We start from the raw sequence: 10,735 nt of genomic DNA on the forward strand, positions 1-10,735 counted from the left end.
AATATTTCAGTTGATTGGAAGTACAGCTATTTACCAGTATGATTCAGTTAAAGCATACAACCGTGTTTCCTTACTGTTGTCAAGGGCAACCTGTAGCATTTTAGAAGGTATAGTGTCATTAGCCATAAGTTACACATCTATCGTACTGTTTAGTGCACAGATAGGGCCAACAATGAATGTAAAGAAATGGACCAATGATCCAAGATCATTCTTCCTCATTGACGAGGCCGTAACTTGATACTCCCCTGTTTATTTAATGTTGACATGGGCAGAGTAGTGTCACTTAGTTGTGTAAAAATGTCTCTCATGTTTTACAACAGAGAAATAGACAGACTTAATTCCTTCATTGCTTTATATTGCTTGTAAAGTCATTATTTCCATGGTGTTGCCACACCTGCAATGTAAACATTGCCATATATTGGGGCGTGTGGGGGGGGGGGGGGGAGGTGGTAAAGGGAAAAAGTATTAACATGGTTTGTACAATACTAGATACCTATGGTAGTAAACATGAGGTTAATTTTCACCATAGGGAGTCTCTTTTATCCATCTATAGTTTCACAGACCGATGATCATCTGTATTCGTATCATCCATTCTAAATGCTTGCTCTACAAACTTCTTTCTGGCATACACAGTCAATCATGACATAAGTACAAGCAGAGTTAAGTCAGTAGTAATGGCCAGTGACTCAGAAATTTCATTCAGCTTAATGAAATGGAACACATTATGAAAGGCAATAAAACTTGTGTGACTATGTTTTAACCTTTTTACCAAAGTTCCTGTATATTGGTCCATGCATCCTATTGAAAATGATGGGATCATATTGCAATCTTGTGGTGAAAAAAGTGAAAAAATATTAGAAACTCGGGAACAACTTGCTGTTGTGCTGTCATTTATGGTTAATGTTAACCAGGATGCCCTGATTCTGTATCCAAATTAGCATAGAATGTGCATATGTAACTTTTTAGAATGTTTTTTCACTTTTCCTAAAAAATCTACAATCAGACTACTGAACTACTGATGTACGTAACCGCTTTGTGAAAAACAATTTTCATTTGCCTAAATATATATATATATATATATATATATATATATATATATATATATATATATATATATATATATATATATATATATATATATATATATATATATATATATATATATATATATATATGTGTTATAGCTATTATATCATAACAGTATATTGAAATTCTGGCATGGAACGTCAAAAAAGAATATTTTCTCAAGCTGACAGCTTGCGCTTGTGCCATCAGTGGTATTTAGCCAATATACCACAGTTCTTTTCACATCTCGACCAATCAGTTCGCTGTATTTGGGCTATAATATACTGGTATGATATAATAGGTATTATATATATATATATATATATATATATATATATATATATATATATATATATATATATAATAGCTATTATATCATACCAGTATATATATATATATATATATATATATATATATATATATATATATATATATATATATATATATATATATATATATATATATATATATATATATATCTTTAGAAGTACATCAGATTACACAGCGCCGCGCTGCACATACACAGCTCGACAGCTGTCTACGCTACAGCCTTATGCCGCGCTGCAAGTTTGATTCTGAGCGAGAATTAATTGAATTTTTGTGCAATGAAGGAAATTTATCGTTGTTAGTCAGATGACTTTAGGCTTATGCCACCTATGTCACTTTCCCGAAGATTATACTGTACTCATTTATTCAGCTGAACTTACGTTGAGGTGTAGGTTTTGGTTTTATCGCCAACTGGGATCCCTGGTACGATTTCCACATTGAGCCTACACGACTCGACTGGAGCCGCGACGTTACTGAGGCATTAAAATAAAACGATCGACGGTATCTCCATTCGGTCCTTGGGAAAAGCTATAGTTTTAGCGACTCAAAATTTCAATGGACAAATATGCCTTTTATGTTTCCATGTCTGGATTTATCAGGTCACCTTTTTGTAAAAATAACATGAGAGCTAGCACGGCATTAATCACAACAAATCTGTCTGTGTTGCAACGCCTGCATGTACGAACGGTACCATGCACGAAAAAAGTTCCGGTTGATGACGTACAACAGGGGTAATTCGTATTTCTTATCCGTCCTGTTCTACGTCACACAGGTGGAGAGTTGGGCCAGTTATGTGATAAAATAATATATATTATATATATATATATATATATATATATATATATATATATATATATATATATATATATATATATATATATATATATATATATATATATATATATATATATACACACACACACACACACACACACACACACACACACACACACAAATTTTTATATACACAAACACACAAACACACTCTCCACTGTAAATCAGAATTATTGTTGAATCTGGGAGCACAGGTGTCTTTGGTGCTCTTTTTGTTTAACAGCTTTCTTTAATCTTTCGTTACAGGCTACAGAATAGGCCTTAGGAGAGGTTCCGTGTATAAACATTTTAAAGGCTATAAGCTAACAGACAATCCAATCAAGAATTATGTCATCGAAAACTCCTTAAGAGAGCCAAAAGTGCTAGCAGATTTGAAGGAGGTAATTTTACATTTAATACTGTAAACTATGCAAAGATTAATATGTATCAAATGTGTTTGTGTTTTCCATTTATGTATCGAGAGCAATTGTCATGCCAGAGAGATAGAGGTAAGTACAGACGAGTTTTTGTAAATTAGGCAATTATAATTAATTCATGTGATGTGAGGATATGATATGCTATGGCATTTTAAAGCTGCTATAATAACAATGCAGGGTAGATACAATTAGTCGAAGAATCTGAATACATTAATTAATTAATTAATTAATTAATTAATTAATTAATTAATTAATTAAATCTTAACTTGACCCAATAGTATGGCTAGTTTCAAATAGTTGATAAACAATCGCTCTTAAAGGCGGAGCCTCCCTTTAAAAGGACGCCAAGGTATGGCGGCATTCATTGTGTAAGTGGACACCAAACAGGCAACACACGGGCACACGCTCCAGAAAATGCCACTTTTTAGTTTTCCCCGGCCGCAAAAACGCAGACAGACTGCCAAGCGGTCAGCGCGAAGTTGCTTCCGATCGAACTCTGTGGTTATATTCAAAGTCTAACGCGACTGGAAGACAATTTTTTAGGAAATTCGAGCGTTTGTGATGGGGAATCAATGTCCGTTGGCGATTTGAACAACCGTCAATCAAAAGCTTGCATAAACTCTGTTTGCAGGATTAGCAAAATGTGATAAAAGGTTGAGATCGGTGTGTGTAATTAATGTTATAGAAATCAAACATCGTCCTGGCCAAGCGTTTGACTGGGAGGAGAACTCCACTAATGCGAGAACCTGGGATTGAAAAGTGCGGCTTTAACAAAACAACATAAAAGGCATTCAATGATGAGACTTAATTTCTTTGTCAAACAACATACAAGACATTGTTTTCAGTCTTTATTTCATAAAATCAATTGTGAAATGGGCGGGGGCCGGGGGGGGGGGGGGGGTTTAAAATCTTTAAGTGAATCTCTATGGTTACATCTGATTAGGTTTGTTGTAGCAAATGTGGCCTTGCAGAATTCTTGCTAAATGTTTCTTTTGTGTTGAAACATGTTTTAAAATGTCATATATCTCGAGTGGTCTTATTATTTTAAAATTGATCATATGAGAGACTGGTTTGTGTGTACCCTACACCTTTATATTTGACCAGTTCTGAAAACAAAATGTACTTTTGTGATTTCTTACAGTACACATTAAGCAATGTACAAAGGCCTGGTATGTTGTGTTCCTCAGAACAGTCTCAGCTCTTTCGGATGCTATTGAAGATGTTGGACGCAAAGAAGGTAATAGAAGTTGGTGAGTATGATGTTGTTTTGGTAACACGATCTGTCTTTGCGTACCATGTGTATGGTTTCAAAACAACATTCTAGCTGGTCAAAATTTGACAAAAACAAGTTTTAAAATTGTCATGTTGTATAATACGTGCCAACAAAACATGTCACACAATGGAAAACTGCTTTATTGTGATAGCAAGTCATGAATTGAGGTGGTTAGCGCCTCGAAAATGAAAGAAAAACTTTTGTTCAAATTTTTCTCAAGCAAACTTTATAAACAGTTCTGTCTCAAAATCAAGAATCAAAATCAGGGGGTTACCGTGCAAATTTTGGTACTAGTCTAGATTAAGAAATTACCCATTATGTATTTGAAATTCAAAATGGCTGCAAAAATTCCTCATTTTTGCAAAACTAATTTGATAAAAATATTATTTACTCCATAAGCTTCAATGAGCGGTAGGCTAAAAAAATATGGTAAACGTTTTAGAGTCTGAATATCTGTCCCTGAGGCACATTCTTGGAAAGTAAGAAGAAGGAATTATGGTTTGAACCCCAATAATTTTTTTTGAGCATTGTTATCAACCTAGTATCATCTGATATTTCTTGCCAAACAGTTTAATAAGCTTCAATAATTTGGAACTTTAACGACATTGCTAACAATGTAGATATAGGATTATAACAAGTATTTGTCAGTGCAGTAAAGTCAATAGCTCACTGATTTCAACAAGTTTTTTTCAATTTTTCATACTGAATATATCAACTACAGTGTTTCAGTATTCTCGCTGCAAAAATGAACCGACTGTTTTGCTTAGCAAGATAACCCTGTATATTGATTAAGTGCATTGAAATTGTGTTGATAATTGAATTTCTGCCTCATCTTGAATTCAATATTGACAATTTTACCAATGCATCTTACAAATTTGTACTGTATAGACAAGCCAAATACCTTGTATTTCAAAATACTGTAGAAGTTAACAAAGAAACTTTAATAACTACATGTATTGAAAATGTTGAAAAAAATTGTTGACAGGTTCAGATTTACAGTTGCTTTAAAAGACTTTTGTTCACAATGTTGCAAATCCTTTCCTCAAACATAGCTGATTTAACCAACAGCTCTGGTATCAGTTCTGATAAGATCTACTATCAAACTGATGCTGAGAGAACACTCAGTACAGTGAGTGTTCAGTGAACTCATGCCCTGACATTCATCATGTTTGTTTGCAGGCGTTTACACAGGCTACAACACACTCAGCTGTGCCTTAGCATTGCCAGATGATGGGAAAATTGTAGCCTGTGATATTAGCGAAGATTATACTAGTGTCGGAAAACAGTACTGGAAAGATGCTGGTGTTGACAACAAAATAGACTTGCGCATACAACCAGCATCAGAAACATTAGGTAATACAATATATTTCATGCTGCCATTGACAAATATCAATATGAACAATTCTGGTAGTCTTGCAGTATGGTTAATTGACTATTGTTCAACTTTAAAAATGTAATAATCGCAGTATGGCAATAAAATACTCTTGTCAGAATTACACTTTTTGTTTTACTGTACAAGTGAAAAACCTGTAATATACTGTACATATAGACTGAAATATACATGTTTAATTATTACTGAAAGAGCCAGTGGCTGTAATTTTTGATGATTTTCTTCTCTATTTTTTTTAAATGTCTATCTACAGTTTCTTGTTCTACTTCCCAAAACATGTTGAATACATTTAAATATTCAGCTTGTTAACTCAATCTGTACAAGTGTAGACTGTACCGTTATTGTCAACAATTGAATTTTAGTGGGGACTAGAATTCAAACAAAATCAGTGTATTCTATACATATAGAGGCTGTGTTGACAATGAAGCTAGTAGGTGTTTTAACATGCTTTGGGAAAGAATTCGCAATTTACATGCAGGAATTTAATACATGTAGATTCAACTGATGTCTGGAAAGTGTATGCGAACAAGCAATATGAAACCATGTCAATTGACGTGTTCATCACATTTGTCCATTTCAGATGAACTAATTGCAGCAGGTGAGGCCGGCACATTTGATTTTGTCTTCATCGATGCGGATAAACAGGGCTTGGACAATTACTATGAGAAAGGTCTAACTCTACTTAGACGAGGTGGCATCATCGCACTTGATAATGTAAGTACTTGTGTTGTAGAATTTTTGTGCTCATCCTATATACTCCCATTTCTTAGTGGTATGGTCCAACTTACCATTTCCAGTGCTATGGTCAAATTTACCTTTTCTCTAAGTGGTATGGTCCAATTCTACTATCTCAAGCACTTGGTATGGCTCAACTTATCATTTCTTAGTGACGTTGGTCCAACTTACTATTTATCAGTGGTATGGTCCATAGTTACCAATTTTCAACATTTGTAGATTCTTCTGTGATATGGTCAAACCACAGGACACTTACCATTATGGATTAGTAGGGTCCAAGCTGCCATTTCTCTTTTATAGTGTGGTGCAACTTCAGTGTCTCATGGGTGTATGGATCAAACTTTGGGTAAAAATTAAAAACTCTGGGATTTTGTTCTGCTGAAGTTAATTCAATCAGTAATTTCAGTATTCATTCACATTTGTCAGCTGTATCAAGAAATAACCAGTTATGAACTGTAAATGCTCACGTGTTTCATTATATATTGAAGGTTACATATAAGGTACCTATTTAACCTTTGCCACATGTTTGCAACTTCATTGAAAGTGTTATGATCAACATAATGAATAATATTCACCACAGATTGATTCTTAAGCCAAGTATCATGAAAAGTTCATTAAAATATGCAAATTAGGAATTGACTGAAATGTTCTCATTAAAATGCAAATTTTTGACTGAAGTAAAAATGTTAAATGACTCTCAATAATCTTATATCATAATATCTTTAATGTAAAAAGCAATTCGTCAACTTTGAAAAGTTCATTAAATATGCAAATTAAGAGTTTGATGAAGTAAGAATGCTTAATGACTTTCAATAATGTTAAATCATAGTATCTTCAATATACATACCAAGTTTTGTCAATTTTGATGAAGTCAAATCAGATATATATCCCTAATTATGAAAGTTCATTAAATATGCAAATTATAAATTATCTTTTATGTCACCCCTTAATATCTTTCACAGCTGATATATCTTGATGTGATCAATATTTGTCGCAAATCCCATCAAATTATGTGCAATCATTGTCAATATATCCGTTTTTTCTAAAATCATTAATTATGCAAATGAGCAAAAAGTAAGCAAGCCACACCCACCAAAAACTAATCAGTTCTTGCCATTTGCAATCTGAATCTATATACCAGATTTGATTCTGATCTGATGAGCCGTTTTTGAGATATTGAGCCCACAGACAGACAGACAGACACACAGACAGACACACAGACAGACAGACATCGCTGCGACATATGCTCACGTGTGTCAACATGTGAGCAAAAACTGTTAAATTGCAATTAGAATTGCGACCTTAAAAATGGACATTCATCAAATATTTTACGAAATTAAGGTAGAATGCACCTAGGGGACAGATATTTGGGCTCTCGAATTTTTACAATATTTTTCTGATCTGCACTTGTGTTCTCATTTTGAAGCTCGTGGTATAAAAAAATTCATCCACTTAGTTTTTCGAAAATTGAAAATTTTATTATTCCCCCAGTAGAGTTAACACAAGGATGGTGGACATTTTGATTTTCAAATATTTGTAAATGTTTGTTGATTTGCTTCTATGGTACCAAACTTTGCACGGCGACTCTAGACTTCTGTTCCTGATTTAGTAAGAGAATGGTTGAAAGTTTCATTGAAGAGAGTTTGAGAAAACGTTTAAGTCTTTCACGTTTGAGGTGCGTTCTACCTTTAATTTAGAAGAGAAAACAGAAGGTTACCTGAAGTTTTAAATTTTTATTTCTCCTTCAGGTGCTTTGGAGTGGACGTGTAATTAACACAGATTTCCAAGATGATGATACCAATGCCATCAGATCTATAAGCCAGAAAGTGAAGAATGATGACCGTGTGGACATCAGCATGTTAATAATTGGTGATGGCGTGACATTAGCAATGAAAAAGTAGTCATGGACTTTATCTAGCAGTGTTTATGAGTGTTTATGAATAGTCGGTATGCAATCTCTTCTTTGTGTTTTCTATCCCTGTTGATCAAACTTATGTCTCACAGTTTTGAAGGTCTAACGCACATATTCAATTTAAGGTAGAATGCACCTTGGGGACAGACATTCGGACTCTCAAACTTTTACAATTCTCTTCTGATATACCACATATATCATATATCATTTTAAAGGTCTTGGTGAAAGAAAACTTTTCAATGGCTTAGTTTTTCAAAATTCGAAAATTTTTATTTTTCTCCATAGAGTTAACACAGGGATGGGGGCCACTTTGAATTTCAAATATCGGTAAATCATGGGCTATTTATTTCTCTAGTACCAAAATTTGCACGGTGATCCCTGATTTTTATTCTTGATTTTGAAAGAGAGTGGTTGAAAGATTCCTTACGGAAATTTTGAGCAAAAGTTTAAGTCTTTCACTTCCGAGGTGCATTCTACCTTAAATCGTCTGTCAAAATTGATTCAATTATCAGGTAATTGCCTTTATCAGTATTCAGGACTCAAAACTATTGTCAATAGACAGAAGGTTCTGTAGCAGTGAAAAATCTCACATCAATATATGAATGTAGTTCTTGGTTTTTCTTTTCATATGCAGTTAGTGTTATAGAGTACATGTGTACCTGCAGGAAACATGGTCCTGCATACAATTGAGCGGAAAGATTGACTTTTGATCAAAAATGAGCAGTGTGAAAGATCATTTACCACGAGAGATCATGTGAACCCTTTGTCCCTCACAGATCAACAACATGGCTGACAGATTTAGTTCTTGCTATCTAAAAAGGCAAAATGAATTTGCTACGGACCGTCTCAGTTTGTCCATCGCTTTATAAAATGAAATTCCTTTGTTTCAATCAAAACCACCTCCCCTAAACAAATTTTACAAGTGTGAAATGTTGATGTCCAATATATCTGGTGTTTTGTCTACATTTTGGTGAGAATTATGTACCTCATAAGGACTGCGGTATTCATGACCAGTGAGAGTGGAATGACAAGGTGCAAATATGGTTACAGCAGGCAGACACTTAGCAAATTGAAAAGATGATACTTTCATCTTTATAATTTGATGAATGAAAACTAAAGTAGGATAAAATGTTGCTGTTGGTAAATTTTGTTTGGTAGAAACAACACAATATTTTTATAGCATGACATGGAAACAGTTACTGTAAAATTTGTTGGTATACATTTGGAGTTTTGTTTAATTGTACACAAAATGTAAAGAAAACTTGTGATCACAAAATAAAAGTGCAAAAGTTAGGTTCACTGATTGAATGGAGGTCAAACCCTCTCCGAAGAAAACAAACAAATTTCGCTTTTTGAGCTTATCCGACAGGGTGAGACGGTCACTAACCTGTACATGGCACTTTGTTAGGCTGAAAAATGCTGGTGTGGTTTGAAGAACTGAATTGATGCTTGATGTATAGCTTTCATAACCTAATTTTGTCATTTTGTCAGAATTTTATCGTGCAGAACTCTGTACTTATAAAGTCTGGATATCAAGATTCTCCCAGTAATTTTAGCACCTAATTCTCCTATTTTCAAAAATGTGCATTAAAAAGGAGCTTAATTTTAATAGTTGTCATGAAAATATTTTATCATATTTTACTGACAGAAGACAAAACGATTTTCTAACAGAATGTCAATATTTATTATTGAAATATTGTTTTACCGTGTACATATATATCAAGGATACATTACTTTTCTTTGAGCTTCTAACTTATTACAAGCATTGAAGTAGTTTATTCTGCTGTTCTTTTAATACATGTATTTGCTTTACAATATTTGCAAATGTGTTAGTCCTTGTGGATGACACATCTTCACTTTAAGTACATCCTCATTTCACAGTTATACCTTAGTGGAGCCTGTACATTGTACAGTGGATGAATTTCACCTTGACAATTCTTTCTGCTTAGCGGTCACTGCCATCAGGCTGTCGAAATGAGTGCTATATTACATGAGCGTCTTGATTGACAAGATTTTTGCTTTAAATGGACACTTTTCAAAATCATGAACTTAAAAATAGCACATTTGGTTAGATGTGGTAGGCCTGAGTGTACATAGGTATATTTAATAGCTTCGATTGGCCTTATGGTTTAATAATCATATCAAATGCATTTGAACACATTTAAAATGCACGGTCAATCAATACCAATGTGAAGTATGTAATGGTTGGCAACTCTACTGTTGCAATGGACACAAACACACACACACCACCCTATGCAGCACGATACATCAGAATAAATGATACAATCTACCATACCAGAGTAAAGATATCCTCTTGTAATATTATATTGCATGGCATTAATGTAGACAATATTTTGTACTTCATTAAGGAGCTTTTTTGGGGTGAGAGGTATTTGGTTATGTTCCTGTACAAATCATCGCTGCCATGTAAATTCTCACTTGCAGAGATTTTCACCAAGTTTACATCTTTCATTGCTGCTCATTCGCATACTTTTGGTAAATGATAACTTCATTTGAACAAGTCCCAGATTAGAGTTGAACATGCATCTACAAACCAAATGCAAGGGTGAAATGCATAGTGGTTCTCAAGTTTTTAGCTCCCATAGCCATATGTATATATGGCAATGGAAGCTATTCTTATAGGCTAGGAAAATGTCTGTATGTATGTATGTCTGTATGTCTGTATGTCTGTCCATCAACATCAAAAACTCCGAAACCGCTGCACATTTCATCTTGATATTTGGTGTGTACATGGATGATGGGCTGTAGATGAGATTTTGTTC

The 10,735-nt window shown here is 34.0% G+C and overlaps 1 protein-coding gene across 1 annotated transcript in view; it reads left to right on the forward strand.

Moving 5' to 3' along the window:
* LOC139119905 (probable caffeoyl-CoA O-methyltransferase 1) overlaps positions 1–8,125 on the forward strand; it is a 13,335-nt gene extending 5,210 nt beyond the window's left edge. The window contains exons 2-6 of the mRNA XM_070683859.1: positions 2,473–2,606; positions 3,784–3,892; positions 5,095–5,268; positions 5,886–6,019; positions 7,789–8,125. Of these exons, the coding sequence (XP_070539960.1) occupies positions 2,473–2,606; positions 3,784–3,892; positions 5,095–5,268; positions 5,886–6,019; positions 7,789–7,941 (704 nt within the window). The 3' untranslated portion in view covers positions 7,942–8,125. The remainder of the gene's footprint in view (positions 1–2,472; positions 2,607–3,783; positions 3,893–5,094; positions 5,269–5,885; positions 6,020–7,788) is intronic.
* The last annotated feature ends 2,610 nt before the right edge of the window (positions 8,126–10,735 follow it).

This window comes from Ptychodera flava, chromosome 20 (genome assembly GCF_041260155.1).
Source record: "Ptychodera flava strain L36383 chromosome 20, AS_Pfla_20210202, whole genome shotgun sequence".
In the NCBI taxonomy this organism is placed as follows: Eukaryota; Metazoa; Hemichordata; class Enteropneusta; family Ptychoderidae; genus Ptychodera; species Ptychodera flava.